Source organism: Pleurodeles waltl, chromosome 5, assembly GCF_031143425.1.
Source record: "Pleurodeles waltl isolate 20211129_DDA chromosome 5, aPleWal1.hap1.20221129, whole genome shotgun sequence".
Classification (NCBI taxonomy): Eukaryota; Metazoa; Chordata; class Amphibia; order Caudata; family Salamandridae; genus Pleurodeles; species Pleurodeles waltl.
In genome coordinates, this window is record NC_090444.1 from 118,895,078 (window position 1) to 118,912,184 (window position 17,107).

The following is a 17,107-nucleotide window of genomic DNA, read 5'->3' on the forward strand; positions in this document are numbered from 1 at the left end:
TTTAGTTCACGGTGCTCCCCTTTGGCCTTACCAGAGCCCCTCAGGTGCTCACCAAGGTGATGGCGCTGGTTGCAGCTCATCTACACAGATCAGGGGTTTCAGTCTTCCCCTATCTCGACGACTGGATGATGAAGAAGGGATCACCTCAGACTGTCATCTTCCACATCCAGACTACGGCAGAAATCCTGCATTCACTGGGGTTCGCTATAACCATGCCTAAGTCACATCTTACTCCCTCTTAGGTGCCTTCTTTCATCTGAGCTGTTCTGGACACAGGGCAGTTTCTGGCTTATCCTCCCAAGCAGCGAGTCCAGAATATTCAGGCTGTGATACAGATGTTACAGCCTCCATCCTGGATTTTGATGAGAATGACTCCGTACTTGAGTACAACTAGTCACGCCACCCAAAGACAGTGAAAAAGACTCCTGCACTGGTCATCAGTCCTCCACTGCTGTCGGGCCATGGTCGTAGCCGAAAAATAAATCCGGATGACCAACCTTCTGGTTCGGCACATAGAACATCTAAGACCAAAGTGCATTTGACACCGACCAAACGGACTGCTGCAGCTCTTTCTGTAACAAGCCAAAATAATGGACAGCAGCACAAAACACAAAAATTCCAAAACCTCACATCTATAGCCCCACACTACATTGCTCAGAGGAATGCCCTATTCAAAAGACTGGTTGGGAAGTTTGCATATACTTTTCCATAATACCACGGATCGGGAGATAAGCATAGATTGCACACCAAATGCTGGTCGGTGTATGGGAATTTAGCGCAACACTGAGGACAGAATCGAAATGAAGTTCATTACATCAGCCTGGCAATGAAGTAGGCCTGAAAAGAGCCCCCCGTAAGGGCGTGAAATCAACCCAGTGATCTAAATCGAATCAGCTATAGAATAGAAACGTGATCGAAACTATACCAACGCGATTAGAAAAAGGAAACACGTCTGAACCCAATGGAAGAAAGGAAACAATCGAACAAAGGAATCTATGCCCATGCGCAGTATCCCCTAAAGGAGGAGTCACTCGATCTCGTGACTCAAAAACATTCTTTGAAGAAAAACAATTTGTAACACTCCGAGCCCAACACTAGATGGCGACTTATGCAAAGCATGTGAATTTTACAGCACTGCATGCCACGAACAGATGTCTACTGGGTAAGTAACATTTTCCTTTTGGGAGTAAGACTCAATGCATTGAAGCATAAGCATTCCCCGCAACCAAGAGAATCCTGGCATTGAATGAGCAAGCTCACCTTTATCAGAAGGGGCCATGAGGACAGTGGGGAAAAATGATGACCACAATGTCCTCCTGCATTACACTGATCCCAAATGCCAGGTTACGTATGATACCCTCCAAAAATGGCTGAAGATTTCATGGTCACAACCAACAGAGATTTGGAAAGATCTAATGGTTATTACATATATTGTATGGGAGGAAATAACATGGCGGAACTTGAACAACATAGTAGTACAGAGGTCTTTTTTACAACTAACTCCAGTGATGACCATTAATACCAATTCATCCCACAGAGGATTGGGAGCACACATGGGGGACCTGAACATCAGGGTTTGTCTAAAACAAGGGAAGCAGTTCAACAAATAAATGTGTTAAAGCTAAAGACAATTTTCCTAGCTTTAAAAACCTTCAAAACACGAGTAAGAAGAAGGATGGTTGAAATCCAAACAGACAACACAACTACAGCGCTTCACCTCAAAAAGCAAGGAGGGACAAGATCATATATACTGTCAAAACAAGCCCAAGACATTTGGAAATGGGCCACCCAAAAACAGATAATCGTGGTAGCAATGCACTTACCAGTTAACATAAGGTGGAGGCAGAATGGCTATGCAGACATGCAACCCTCTCTTATGAGTTGAATTTAAAGTGTTGGTAAGGGTATCCTAAGAGTGGACAACAGCAGAAAACACACAAATTCCAAAACTTCACATCCAGGCACCCACACTACATTGCTCAGAGGAATGCCCAGACAATAGAGTCGTTAGGGAAGTTTGCATACACTTTTTCCCAATACCATGGATATCACTAGTGATAATCAGCTGCAAACAGTCTCACGTGATGTTAATCCTGATAGCCCCACAAGTGTGCAAGGCAACCATGTTTGTCAGGCCTAATGCAGATGTCCAGAAACAAATGAATAGTTGCCTGCCTCTCATGTCCTACTTTATATACAGAAGGGCATGGTTTATCATACAGAGCCCACCAGCCTCACTATAGCAGCTTGACTTCTGAAGGCTTAGAATTTGGGCCTTCCCAAAGAGAACAATGGACATTCTAAAGGAAGCTAGAAGGCTAAGCACAACAAAATATTATGCAGCACAATTGAGTAGATATGTCCTGTGGTGCAACATAGAGGATCTGTTTGACAGTAGAACACAAAACATCCCTAACATTCTTGCGAGACCAGAATTTAACCTGTACTTCACTGAAAGTCCACTTATCAGCTATAGTAGCCTACAAGTGGAGAAACCTGGGTGGAAATGTTTTTTGTAATCTATCAATCACCCGAACATTCCTAGAAGGAGCAAAAAGAATAACTCCACCCAGATGTGCACCAACTCCTGTATGTTAATCTGGTGCTCACACAGTTAATGAAGGAACCATTTGGGCCACTCCATAAATAGAACCAATGTTCCTCATACTAAAAACTACATTCCTAATTAAAATTACATCACAACACAAGAACTGTACTTACAAATCCTCAAAGACAGAGTGATCATGAGAACTAACCCATATTTTGTACCAAAGTTCATGGCGCATTTCCACGTGAGAATGCTACCTAGCTGAAGAGGTTTTTCCAACAACCAACGACACAAGTAGAAAAGGCCCCAGTGCTTTGGACTTGTGTAGAGGAGGTTGTGTATTATCTGGAAAGGGTGAAAGAAATCGGTTAAGCAAGCACATTTTTTGTCTGTCTGACAAACAAACGGGTGCCCATCAGTATAAAAAAGAGAAGGACAAGCACTTTTTCTGTGGTAGCGCACATTTGCCCAATCCAAACATCTATCCTAACTCTCACCATTTGGCGTGAGCCAGATCCTCTGTCTAGTAATGCTCAGATAATTGGCAACAGCAGCTCTGTTAATCCAAACCATAAACGGAGTCACTCTTGCTTTCTTAGCAAACTTATCTCTTAACAGTGTACGTATGGCAGCCACTTAGACATCTATACACACATTCACAGAACAATATTATGTGGACTGTAAGATAACAAGAAAATGCAAGTGGGTCAAAAAGTACTAAAGCATTTGGTTGCAAGCACAAGTTCATTTCAACACAACCTCTAAAAAGAAAAATCACCACCCAGCATGTGAATACAAAAAAGATTCACACTGCAGAACAAAATAGTTGCCATTATGTGTAGTTGGCAGCCTGAAGAATTTTCTGAATTCACATGTGACCTGCCCCCATTCCTGAGAAAGTCTGTGCGTTTAAACAAACTATAAAGGGAAACAAAGGAGTTAAGCTTTTGACGAATAGTAAGCCAAAGAAAAACTTGGAGAAAAAGTGTTGCCAAAGGGAAAGAGTCTGAGGATGGTGACAAAACATAACGGCTTCCAGGGGGCATGTGTGATTCCATAGGGGAACAGACATATCTCCAAATGTGGTCCGACGACTCGCAAAAAAAGAGAAAAGGCACAAAAGAATAGTAATCCAAGCACAACCACTAGATGGTGCAATAATACACAGCATGGAAAGAAGAACTCTTCAATCTTCAAAACTACGCTTGCTGGTAAGTAACCATGTTGATTCTTCTTCGTAGCAATGTCATTGTGCATAGAAGAACTCTGTAAAATGAAAACCTACAGAGAAAAATTCTGCTGCATATGTTCCTGCATAGGGTTATGACATAAAAATGCAAGTAGCATCTCACTCATCGGTTAAGCAGAGAGAAAACTTAGTGGAGGTGGAGGAAAAATAGGGAATTTCGCAAACTATTCGAGTAGCGAAGACGAGGGTGAAAAAAAAAGCAACAGTTTTGCCTATTGGAGAAGCGTTCTTGGAAATCTGAAACTATATACGATTGTGGATTCCAGAAAACTAGCAAAGGTACAAACTGAAATTGGTCTCCTTTGACTTGAAATCTGCTGTCGTAGAATGAAAATAATCGTGCACTTTCTGTCTCAAGTGGAAAGTAGAACATTATTGTTAAAAATTATACTCGGGTCAATCCTATAGACTGTAGGCAGTGATTATCAAAAACTGGATTTTGTGAAATGCCTCTTGCATCAATGTTTGGCCTCAGTACATTTTTTCTAATTTTAAACCTGCAGGAAAGTACGTGGTGAAGCAAAAAAGTGCCGCAAAGTTTATGGCATCGAGCACCGAAACCAGTGGTGCACAGCCTGCCGGTGGAAGAAAGCCTGTCAGCGATTCTTGGACTGAATAATTGTGTCAAAGTGCGCGCACCCCTTCTCCGCCCTCCGCAGAGCAAGGCTCCCGATTCCATCTTCACTGCGCACAGTTCCAGGGAGTCTTTATTGGACGCTTTTCACTGTGGGCGGAGAAGAGAACTTTTCATATGTAAATTCCAAAATATTTGTCATGTTGTATGTTCGCCATTTTTTAACCTTTTTATATAGTCAGCTGATCAGGAAAAAAGTTGGTAGCCTGGCCGGATTTCTTTTTATTAATGTGTTTTGTGGTGGCGCAGGGACCAAATTTTTTTTTTTTTTTTTAACAGTTTTATCCATAGACCTACAGTACTGACACAAGTTTCTGAAACTGCATTTCAGTACCAGGTATAAAAAGGGAGGGTGGGTTGAAGTTAGTTGGGGTGGTGAGGGCACAGAACAAGGAAACCCCAAGGCAATAGGATAGTTTGTGTCTCCATTTTCAAGTAGGCATGGTTGTTAAGAATTGCCCGCATTATTAGAGTATAATGAAGTAAACCCAGTGTTAATCGTGTAAAATAATTTTTCAGGCGAAGGTCCCATTAAATTCGTTGGATTTTCAGTATCATACAACTTGCGTATTTCAAAAAAATGTTTTCACGTGTTTTCTCTGCCTATATATAATTTAGCAAACCCGGCAGGCTGGGTTATTGTGGGCGTCGAGATTTCCACTGGCCTCTCAGAAGTGGGGGCCCAGTTTTTGCAGGGTTAGGGAAGCATATGGTGTCCGGTTAATTATTTTGAGCTTGATGTTACTAGTCGTGCTTATCGTCTAGTCTCGCTATTTGGTCAGATCACTAACTTTTAATATTCTTGTGGAATCTGCATCATTTAGAGGTCAGTAAGAGCACATTACCAAACACTTGTGTGATAGGTTGACGTGGGGGCAGAACATGGCAGACGGCGGCTCTCATACACTTCAAAGTACTTCTAATGTAAAAAATAGATATATATCGAATGCCATCTTAGTTTGGACAGCGTTTGTTGTAGTTTGAGTTGAGCCACGGACTCGTAGTGGAGGTCCTTATGAGCCACACAATTCACGTCTGTTGTGCAGCCACGCTTTATCAACATGTTTCTTTGCTCGGCTGGTTGGTGTAGTGACGCACACTCCTCAGTCTCGCGAGTGTGCCTCGGATTGCATGTATCTGTCTTCGGTTTCTCCTTGTAAATCCTCCCCCTTGCGCTTCTTCCTTTGGTCTTCCTTAAGCTACAGGTCGCTGGGGTCAAAGAATGCGGATACTGCCATCCACAGTTACCTAGGACCTATCTGGATCTCTTTGTATTTCGCAACAGAAATAAATTCTCTGCGTCCTTTTCTCTCTCTCCTTGGTTATTTGAAGCCGGACACGAAGTACACCAGATTTTACATGTGAGTGTCACAGATAGGTTTGATGTTGACCTCTTCTGCTCATGTCCTCCAACTGAGTTCCAGGACTTAGTTGAGCTGAAGAAAAAGTTAACTCACTCTTTTACAGGCACTTAGACGTGCTCTTCCTAGCCAGGTACTCGTGGTTATGGAAAGAGTCTGCAGTCAGGAGGCAGGCCACTGGATCAACATTATAATTTCAGGGTTGATCTATTGCAAAACGGAGGCTTGTTCCACCAGGTTTCTTCCTGTGGAACAAATTCAGCATAACGCTTCTCTAGCCAAAGCTCAAGGCACTAGAGTCGCCACTTCCTTCCAGTTGTGACTCAAAGTTCCTTTATTCTAGCTCTGATATGGGAAGAAGACCTGAGTACCAGAAGTCATTTAAGGTTTTGTTTTTCCTGCTTCCATCCCTCAAGCTCCCACAGTACAGTGGAAGCAAAACTGACCTTGCGGTTCTAACAAGAGAACACACCATCCTCGAAGAAAATATCTAGCATTTGAGGAGGTTGCCATTCACCAGCAATGCAAGCCACTGCCTATACTTCCTGCCACAGCTGGCCAGTTCAGATGCATAGCTTCAGTCATAAAGGTCTCATTGGGATGCAGTGCTGCCCACAGGCCAAAGTGTTCTTCTTGTCTAAGCTGTAGTTAATGTTTTTATGCGGCTCTTCTCGATTTTTGGTTGCTACGGATAGAAGATTGCATCCTGTTTGGGATATGGACTGTCTTGTCATTGTTGGCTTATAATCCTATTTATCAATTTACAATAAATTGCCAACTTGGAAGTAATTAGCTAAGGCAATAAGTGAGTTTTTATTCCTCTACTTAGATAAAACCCTGCGAAGCTTTTCATTAGGAGAAAGTCATTATTCCTAAGGATCTTTGAATTTTTTTAATAACAAACAGATCTTAAACCATCTGGACATTGGGTAGGTGGCGTCCTTAATGTCCTGGAATACATACCTCTGAGGCCTCAGTTTTCTGTCTGTGTGTCCACTGTGCATGTGGTATAGGAAGGGAAATGAAAGGCTACCTGTATACTGGAGGGGGGGGGGGGGGCTGTGGGCTGTGCAAGCTCCCCCACTGCTTCCAAATTACTTTTTTCTTACGCTGTGTTAATGTACTGAAGTCTGCACTTGTATCAGGCACACGTTCCTTAAATCGAGGAAGGACACTGCAGAAATAGGAGTGCAAGGAGCCACCTTGCAAGAGATTGGTTCTTTGCTCATTATTGCATATATATAGAAATCTAACTGTTGCATTATTTCTTATTTTAAAAAATCCTGGTGCTTTTTAAACTGCTTTTACTGGGTGCAGCTGCACTGGTGCTAACATCTTTAAGGGGCCTCTTGGTGTGAATAATGGTGTGTTCTTGACTTGCTACAAATAAATGAACAAGGTGCAACACGAATATCTAAGAAGGGCTAGTAGGAAATTATCTTTGCTGCACTGGTTGTCACAGAACAGCAGGTTTGCTCTGGGTTGATTCAGCTATCTAACCATATCTGATATTTGCTTATTGACAATCACATCTACGTCCCTTAGAGAGCTAGTGTGTATTTCATTTGTCTACGTATACCAGATGACCACTGGTTGGCTACAGTGCACCTGATGATGATACGCTTTTAAGTTTGTACATATCTTTTATATACTTTCATTAAGCCTGTGCTTCATCTTCGCCAATGTAGAACTGTTCATATATTGTTCAATGCAGGTATTTGGAATACAAAAAGGATAAGTAACACTAAATAATCAATGTAAACGATTTCTTGTTTGTAATTTTGTTACACCAGCATTTAAATTCATAGGGTTTTAGTCACACCATAGTTTCTTTGGGCAGCTTGCCATCTGGTTCCCCCTAAAACACTTTGCTCTCTAAACATCAAACAGATTTTTTCCCAGTAGTTGCTTGTATTTCCCAATGCAAATAAAGTATGTGCAATCCTATATTGAAAATAATTACCCCCCCCTTCCCAGGAGCCATGGGGTAATTTTAATTTGCATTCAAATAGGACATTTCACAGAAAAAAGCTGTTCATAAACAAGGTGGTCTACAGTTGACTCTGCAATTCTCACTGTGTCAGTTCTCAGGCAGAAAATTGCCAACAATTTTGCATAAGAACTTTTACCTACAGGACTTATTTAGGCATTTGCTCTTTGTTCGCTCTCACTTTTGCACCTTGAACAACAGTGACTTGGCTGTTTCATGTTAACAAAATCGGAATTAGGATTTTTGATGTGAATTTAACATAACCATTGCAGAAATTGTCAATTCCTGCACTATGAGAACAATCTGCAGCAGTTGACATTCCTAGTTTGTATGAATTTTTTTATTTTTTTTATCAGACACTCTATGGCGCGCTAGGTTTTAGGATTATGTAATAAGGTCAATACGTTTTTACAAAGTAAACGGGAATGAAGCCTACATGGGACATTGTTCCTTTAAAGTGCATGCTTCAGATTCATGGTAATTCAACAATTCTTTCTATTAAATAAAGCAGAAATGCTAATAAAAAATGCCCATCCTTCCCACAAACTTAAACAGGAATACACTCCTGCAGCAGTCAACTCTCAAAAGTTTGACGTTTGTATGTTAAATAAATTATAGTATCTTGACGTTCTAAGGGGAGGTGGTTGCTGAATGTGTATATGATCAGTGTGAACATCTGTTGAATTATTTAGGCCGGTAGTCTTAAAATTAAGGAAGTGACAACATTATTATCCTTTTAAGTCCAGTAGTTTGTAACTGAGTTTTTTTTTTTTGACGGGCCATATGACACATGATTTTGTCCGAGGGTTGGGGGGAGATCCAAGTTCTGCTTTCAGGGGAAAGGGAGGGCACAGGGCATAAACAGCCTATAAGGAAGGGACTTTTGTAACATTTGTAAATATTGTAAAATTGTTGACCCAATTTTGTGATTCCCGTTGGGCTTGCACATTAATAAACATGTGCAGATATGAAAATGTTTACCCTTTCTCAGTTGTGCCTCGTGAAGGTGCAGCATAAGAGGACAAAGGTTACATGTAGTATGTTTCTGGTTACCTGTGAAATGGAACACAGTCATATATATATATATATATATATATATTTATATATATATATATATATATATATATATATATATATATATATCCTATCATTTTTATTTCTCAAATACAGCTGACCACTTGCAAGTGAAGGATGAAGATGACAAATTGGCCACATGTATCAAATGTTATGGGTTGAAGGTCATCTCCGTAGCACGGAAAATTGTTAAAAAAAAACCATAATGGGTGCTCCTCTCACATAGTGTATGAATTTTTCATAGCCCAAAGATGACTGATGGAAGTCTAGTCTTCTCTGCGCCCCCACGACCTTCAGTTCATGACCCTTCACATGAGTGGAATGGACTCTAGGGCCTGCCAAGAACATTTTAAGAAGCGCTTTAGTGCTCAAGGATGCATGGCCCAATCAGCACACTCTATTTTTCTAGTGGGTGTAAAAAGCCAGCACATGAAAAGGTGACATTTTCATGGACAACTTTGTTGATTTGAATATATTGGGTTAAAAATGCTTTTCTTGCTTTTTGTAAAGAAAAAGAAATTCCAGAAACATTTATTGTGTAAAAATGTCTCTGGAGTAGTAGTGATGTTGAAGTGCATGTGATTCTTTTCTCCTCCCTTTGTCTTGCTGGAGATTTGTTTTATTACAGTTGTCTTCCAAGTATTATTTCTATTGTAATACAAAAATGTGAAATTGTATGTTTTTTGCAGCAATCTGAAATATATTTTATACAAAATAAATTGCGGGGGAAAACGAGTGCTGGTGGAAATTTCCGTTGCTTTGAGCAAGAGGAGAGAGTTTTAAAGATTTAATACTTGCTTGTTAATGGGACTGTTTTGTGACTCCTACATACACCCCGCTTACTCAGAAATTGTAATTCTGAGTTAAGTGCTGCATTTCCCGCAACTAGCAATTACTGAGTGTGAAGAAGACTGCGTGTTTGTCAAATTTCAACAGGTCAAGCCTGACAGAAATTGAAGATTATTTACTGTGACATAGGGATTTTGGTGCTCTAAATCTGCGTGCTGTGGACCGATTCACAGAATAGATGTAATTTATCGCACTTGATAATTCAAAAGCCTGAGTAGTTAGATTTTATTGGGTGCAATAAATATCTCCACCTCTCAGGCACTCGTAATCCGGGCTTTACCGTTTAAATCTTCTGAGGATTACTCTGGTTTAGAAGTTGGCAGCAAGACCCTTTCATAGACAGAGGCACATAAATCATTTTACTTCCCTTCTGGTTTGCTTTGATGTAGTGTTTCCTCTTTAAGACAGTAACAGGCCTTCACTTCTGTGATAGCAGAACACAATCATGCCTAAAGAAAAATAGTTAAGTACATTAAAAATGGAAACTTCATGTGCTTCATCATTGTTCATAAAGTCCAAGAGATGTACTGCAGGAAACATCATGTAGCCATCAGTAGAAGCTAACTTAAACCACTTTATATCTATGCTTCTGGTTCACATGATTAGCAACACATTTATTTCATCAAACTCCTGCTATCAGTTCCCTATTCCTTCTCTTTCCAAGAAGATGAGTGTTAGGGAAACAACTTTTCCAACCCTCAGAGTGATGCAAAGAAAACACAAACACCAGGCAAGGCTCTGGAATAGATTAAATGTTTATTGAGGCACCAATGTTTATTGGCAGGCCAAGGTAGAAGGCAGATGCGCATCCCACAAGTATCTTCTGCCCGGAGTCATTTTGTCAGGCAGTTATATATGTTAGAAAGTGCTGTCACAGCAAAACCCCAAAAGGGGACATAATCCAAATATGGGCGGGCATATACAAAATAGAAATTCTGCATTTACACAAACTACAAGACTACAGAGCAAAATTATACATAATGCAGTGTGGGCAAAACAAGTGAACAGACAACAGGTGGACTGTAAGTAAAAGGGGGCTGTGACCTTGCTTGTGGCTTGCTTACGGGCTGAACTTACTGTGTGAGACAGCGCTAAACTTAAATGGCTTGGAGAGGTTTGTTTGCACAGCTAACTTATGTGTCCGATACGTCAGCAGGGAAGCCTTGGTGCAGTGCTGAAATAGTAATGTGAAGGAGTAGGAACCATTCTGTGAATTAGAGAGGGAGCACATTAACAAGGAGCTTGGTCAGGGACAGGAATGGATAGCTTGGGGTGATTCAGATAATGCAGGAGAGATTTGGAACTTAAGTATGATATCCATGTGATACAACATATATATATTTTTCCTGAACAGCGAGATGTCATACTTTGAGGCAGTTTCTGTTGTTGGCTTTTTTGGCTGGTAGGTCTACGTTATTCTCAGTTTAATTAATTCTTTGAACCTAGCCTACATCACAGTCCTTCTTTTTAGGTTGTCGCCAATCTAGGTGCAGAAGAATGCAAGGGAGCCCATGTTGGTATCATCAGTTGCCTTTAATTCCAGTTATGCCAAAGCCTAGTCTACAAGCTAAAACAAACACCTCCTCAACCCCAGTAAGAAGATCCAACTGACAGATCCACAGATACTAAACTTTCAAAGCATCTCAGGTACACTCACTACATAGTGGTAGTAAAGGAGAGAATGGAAAACAGATATACCTCAAAGACACTTCACAAAGAATTAATGAAAATATCATAAATGTTAAGTTCTTAGTATGCGTATGGGCATGCGTGTGGATGCCAATTTATGTGGAACTAGGGATCGAATGATTGTCATGGTACCTGTTCACTACACCTCAGGGGCACCATGAATCCAGATGTACTGTCGCACCACGCCTGCTGAAGAACACGATCGCAGCTTGGATACCTAATGGTGAAGGAAAGAGAAACATGGATGGCTTAATCTGAAGGTCCCTGTTATAGATGTTGTTAGTCTTATTTCAGGCTGGATGTTTCAGCTAGACTAGGCTAATCTAGCAGGCAAGAGTATTCTGGTACTGTGTACAGCAAAACACTTGAAATGCGGACAGACCCTTCTCCGAAACAGATTCCAAAGTGCCAACCTACACCCAGTTTTATCAAGTTTTGGTGGCTATGTATGTGTTGTGCTTCCTGATACCTACTCATGGCCTATTAGAGGCATGGAGGGATGGGTTACTGAAAGCTGGCAGTATGAACACAATTTTCCCAGCCAATTGACTAAGGTTGGTTCTGTGACACAAAGGACTGTGTTCTATCTTGCACACATTAGCTCATGTGTCTGAATGCTCTTCCTATATCAGTGCACAACTCTAGATTACCAAGAGTGTCCAGCAAAGTTGTACTTTAGGGTACAGTAGCTGTGGGTGCAGCATTTATTTGCAAATGTCAACAATGTTCAGCTACAGTGGGGAGGCATGCCATGCAGACCCCTCCCCTACCATCAGCATGACACGCTTTAATTCCAAACGTTCACTATAATGTGAATTAACAATGAGATAGACAAGGATATGACATAGAAACATTTATCTCAGAATATCGTAGTCAGATTTATCAGACTTAAATATTGTATCCTTTGGGTGTAGATTTTTTTTATTCTTTCCAATGGGGCAATACTTTTGTAAACTTTATTTAGGACATTATTTATGTCATATTTTGACTACGATGTTCTGGTAGCCCATGTAAGGACATAATGAAGCATTCGGTTCTTATTCCGCCTCTGGTGATGCATTGATTTTTTTTTTCGGTAGTTGCGTGACTATTCTGCACATTTCCAATGGCCCTTCATGAGTGCATTGTTCAACTGTTCTCTCGGTCATAGTTGATAAGCTGCCATCCAGGCATCAGGCTGGGATTTTATTGATGGACCAAGCCCAAGGTGGCGGCAATCTTCTCTCAATGGCTGTAGGGAACTCTCATTGAGGTCTCACCAGAATAGAGCAAAGTCTCACAGGAATAAGATTTGTGGCCGTGAGAGCTGGAAGAATATTGTCAGTGGCTGTTGCGGTCATATGTATAAATGTAAGTTACGGTATTTATATAGGGCATACCTAGCTTCGAAGAAACGGAGCACTGTGCATTACATTGGGGTAGTTAAGAGAGAATCTTACATCATGTGCATCGAGTAGGGATTACACATACATTTCCCACTTTACCTTTTTTTAGGGACAGAGAGATTAGATGAATTACCTAGAAACATGCAAGCCTAGTACTGAGCCTGGGATTCAAGCTTGGGTTTCAAGGTCTATAAAGTCAGTAAAAATATTTTCGATGGCATGTGTAGCTGCAGATACACATGCTATGCATAGCGTCTGCCATCTAGTGTTGGGTTCGGAGTATTACAAGTTGTTTTTCTTTGAAGAAGTATTTTCGAGTCACGGGATCGAGTGACTCCTCCTCCTCGGCTCCATTGCGCATGGGCATCGGCTCCATGTTAGATTGTTTTCTTTCCGCCGTCGGGTTCGACGTGTTTCCTTTCGCTCCGATAGTTTAAGTCGGAAAAGTTTCAAAACTCTCTAATTCTCTTCGGTATTGTTTCGATCGTGTTCCATCTTCTATCGACACTTCAGTACCGTCGGCTCAAACATCTTTATTCGTACTTCGGGGCGCCCGCGCCCAACTCGGGCCTGGTCGGGCCGACCGTGTGGAAGCCTCATGGACCGGACCCCATTCCGCTTTTGTCCTCAGTGCCACGCTAAATTTCCCTACACAGACCAACATCTCGTCTGTAATCTTTGCCTTTCCCCAGACCATCGGGAAGAAAAAAATTGCGAGGCCTGCAGATCCTTTCACTCCAAGAAAACGCTCCGAGACAGAAGAGCATGGAGACTCGAGATGGCATCCAAGAGCACCGAACGTCTCAACGTCGAAGAGGAGTAGATCATGCAGACGGCGGTCTCCGTTCAAGGATCCAACTCCGAGCAGGAGTCTGAGGAGGACAGACCGGTCACGGCAGGACAGCACGTGAGTACACCTGCCCCTGTCCCAGCCAAGCCCAAACATAAGGCTTTGGGAACGCCACTGCCGGAAGGCCATGGCTCGACCCGAAAAAAGACCTTCGGTGACCAACCCACAACTTCAGCACTGAAAAAGGCCAAGCCATCAGACTCGAGCCGAGGCTCTGTCTCCGAGCCCACCAAACATCGACCCTTCGAGTCGAAACCTCAAATCGTTTTCGGAGCCGAGACCATCATCGACCCCGACTTTTTCAATACCGAAAAAAAACGCTTCGGATCCGAAAAAGCCAATTTACACAGAGGAACATGGACTTTCACAAGCACTCAAAGAAAGCCATAAACTCACTGAGGAACACTCACAAATGGAGGCAATGGATGAAAGGCAAGCCAGGATTCACATCCATAAAGAGACTGGCAGAATTGTAACAGCACCTCCTCTAAAGCCAAAGAGGAAATTAGCCTTTCAGGAAGAATTGGACACTGCTCAGCCTCCAGCTAAAGTGCCAAGAACCAAAGAGAAACCTCCACCTCCTCAATTGTCTCCTTCTCAGTCTCAACCTCACTCTCCTCATTTACGTATCTCTCCCCCTACTAGTCCTACACCTATGCAATCACCAGCACACTCATTCGATTTGCAGCAGGACAATGTGGATCCATATGATCTTTATGATCCAGACCCCATTCCAGATAACCCAGATTGCTATCCCTCTAAGCCATCACCACCAGAGGATAGTACAGGCTACACTCGGGTCATAGCTAGGGCGGCATCCTATCACAATGTCGCCATGCATACTGAGCCGTTAGAGGATGACTTCCTTTTTAATACACATTCCTCTACACATGCAACTTATCATTCGCTTCCCATGCTCCCCGGCATGTTAAAGCACGCTGACCAAATATTCAAGGAGCCAGTTAAAACTAGAATAATTACTCCTAGGGTGGAGAAAAAATATAAGCCACTTCCCTCTTATCCTGTCTTTATCAAACAACAGTTGCCTCCAGACTCCGTAGTGGTAAGCACAGCCAGGAAAAGAGCAAACTCGAAGTCATCAGGGGATGCACCCCCACCAGACAAGGAGAGTAGAAAGTTTGATGCTGCGGGGAAAAGGGTGGCATCTCAAGCTGCCAACCAGTGGAGGATAGCCAACTCTCATGCATTGTTGGCTAGATACGACAGGGCCCACTGGGATGAGATGAAAGACATAATACAACATCTCCCCAAGGAACAGCAGAAGAGGGCACAACAAATAGTAGAGGAAGGGCAAGCCATCACCAATAACCAGATCAGTTCAGCCCTAGACTCTGCAGATACAGCAGCTAGAACCATCAACACTGCTGTAACAATAAGAAGACACGCATGGCTTAGGTCTTCAGGATTTAAGCCTGAAATACAACAGGCTTTCCTCAATATGCCGTTTAACCCAAAACAGCTTTTTGGCCCAGAGGTGGACACTGGGATTGAAAAAATGAAAAAAGATTCTGACACAGCAAAAGCCATGGGTGCTTTGTATACTACACAATACAGGGGATCCTTTCGTAAGCCCCAATACAGAGGTGGATTTAGAACCCAAACAACTGAGGCATCCACCTCACAAACAAAGCCGGCCTACCAACCCCCTCCAGAAGATATTGGTACCTTCCATAATCTATTGGAGAAAGCTGGTACACGATTTGAATTACAAATGCTCACAGTCCAGCAAGATTGTTTCTTGTATGACTTTAAAGAACCTCATAGGAAAGTCATCAGAGCTATCCCAATAATAGACCATGTGTGGAATCAGGGTTTGAAAATAATGCGTAACCCTGCTACTGTACATACGGTCTTGCCTAAGTTGGATAAAAAGTAAAAAGTAATGGATGACGCCCCTGCCTGCCTATCAGGTCATCCAAAGCCGGATTCAGTCATTTCCCAAGTCACACAAAGACGTTCCAGGAACCCTTCTTCACCTCTGACCGCGCCCCTGGATAGAGAAGGTAGACGCCTTGATAACATCAGAAAAATATTATCCTCAATGTCTGCTATTGTGGTGCATGCAGCAAACTCCTTAGCGCTCCTTGGCAGGTACAATAAGCAACTATGGTCGGACATCAGTCACTCCTTAGACGAGCTTCCAGAAACTAATAAATCAAAAACTAGGAAAATTCTTCTAGAAGGGCAGCACTCTTCTTCAGAGATAATAGACTGCACGATAGACATTGCCGCTATGGGTTTTAGGCTTTTGGCTGGATCAGCAGTGTTAAGGCGCCAAGGATGGCTTAAAGCCACTAACCTTCGGCCTGAGGTCCAAACGAAGATTCTGGACCTTCCTTATGATGGGGAAGCCCTTTTTGGCAAGCATGTCGACGACGCCCTCCAGAGAATCCAAGCAGACACGGATACTGCCAAATCGCTAGACTCCCTACAAGGTAAGAAAGCATTCCTTTGAGGTGCCAGAGGCAGAGTGCAGTCCTTTCGCAGAGGATACCAGCAATACAGGGTGCCCAGCTTACTCCCATAGCTTCCAAACTACCAGACCCCAATATCACCAAAGACAACCACCTGCAGCTGCGTATAGCAGGCCTCCTCACAGAGGAAAGTCTGGGAGACAAGCCAAAGATCTCTCCTGGAGGCAATGACCACTTCCAAATTCCGGCTACCTCCTTTTTCACTGAAACACCACCTTCATTGTTGGTGTCGTATAACGAACGACAAGTGGGTTCTAGACATGATACGATTCGGTCACCTTCTAGAATTTATACATATGCCCCAGTGGACACCTACCTCCCAAGTACATCAAAGACATCTCCATCTTCTCAATCTAGAAACTAAGGTGGTGTTAACCAAATGCGCAATAGAATTTGTACCCTATAGCCAAAAGAGAAAGGGTTTCTATTCTCACTTCTGCCTAAGCAGGAAAAAATCTTGTCTCTGGAGACCCATCCTAGATTTAAGGAAGCTGAACAAGTACCCGAAAAAGGAGACATTCCGCATGGTGACATTGAAAGACATCTTGCAGCTTCTTAACAGAGTGGACTATATGGCTTCCCTAGACCTGCAAGTCGCCTACTTCCACATACCCATCCACCCAAAACACAGGAAGTTCCTAATATTTATGGTAGCTTGCAGGCACTTTCAATTCAAGGTGCTCCCTTTTGGACTCAAGTCCGCTCCCCAGATTTTTACCAAGTGTCTAGCCCATGTTGCAGCATATTTAAGGTGCAAGCGACATCAAATTTTTTCCATACCTGAACGACTGGTTAATAAAGGCTTCCGACATCCAGTCACTACGCAGATCTCTCAAGGCAACCTTACTCCTTTTCAAACAATTGGGCCTCACTTTCAACCAAGAAAAGTCCCAGCTCCGGCCATCCACAAACATAGTCTTCCTGGGCACTATACTGGATGCAGTCCAAACCAAAGCTTATCCAACAGTGGACAGACAACACAA

General features: G+C 42.4%; 1 protein-coding gene across 5 annotated transcripts in view; it reads left to right on the plus strand.

The window, feature by feature from the left end:
* The window catches only part of ZNF395 (zinc finger protein 395), a 107,944-nt gene extending 98,353 nt beyond the window's left edge, over positions 1 to 9,591 (plus strand). For all 5 annotated transcript variants that reach the window (XM_069233770.1, XM_069233769.1, XM_069233768.1 and 2 more), the window contains one exon: positions 4,301 to 9,591. In XM_069233770.1, the coding sequence (XP_069089871.1) occupies positions 4,301 to 4,412 (112 nt within the window). In that variant the 3' untranslated portion in view covers positions 4,413 to 9,591. The remainder of the gene's footprint in view (positions 1 to 4,300) is intronic.
* Positions 9,592 to 17,107: the final 7,516 nt, after the last annotated feature.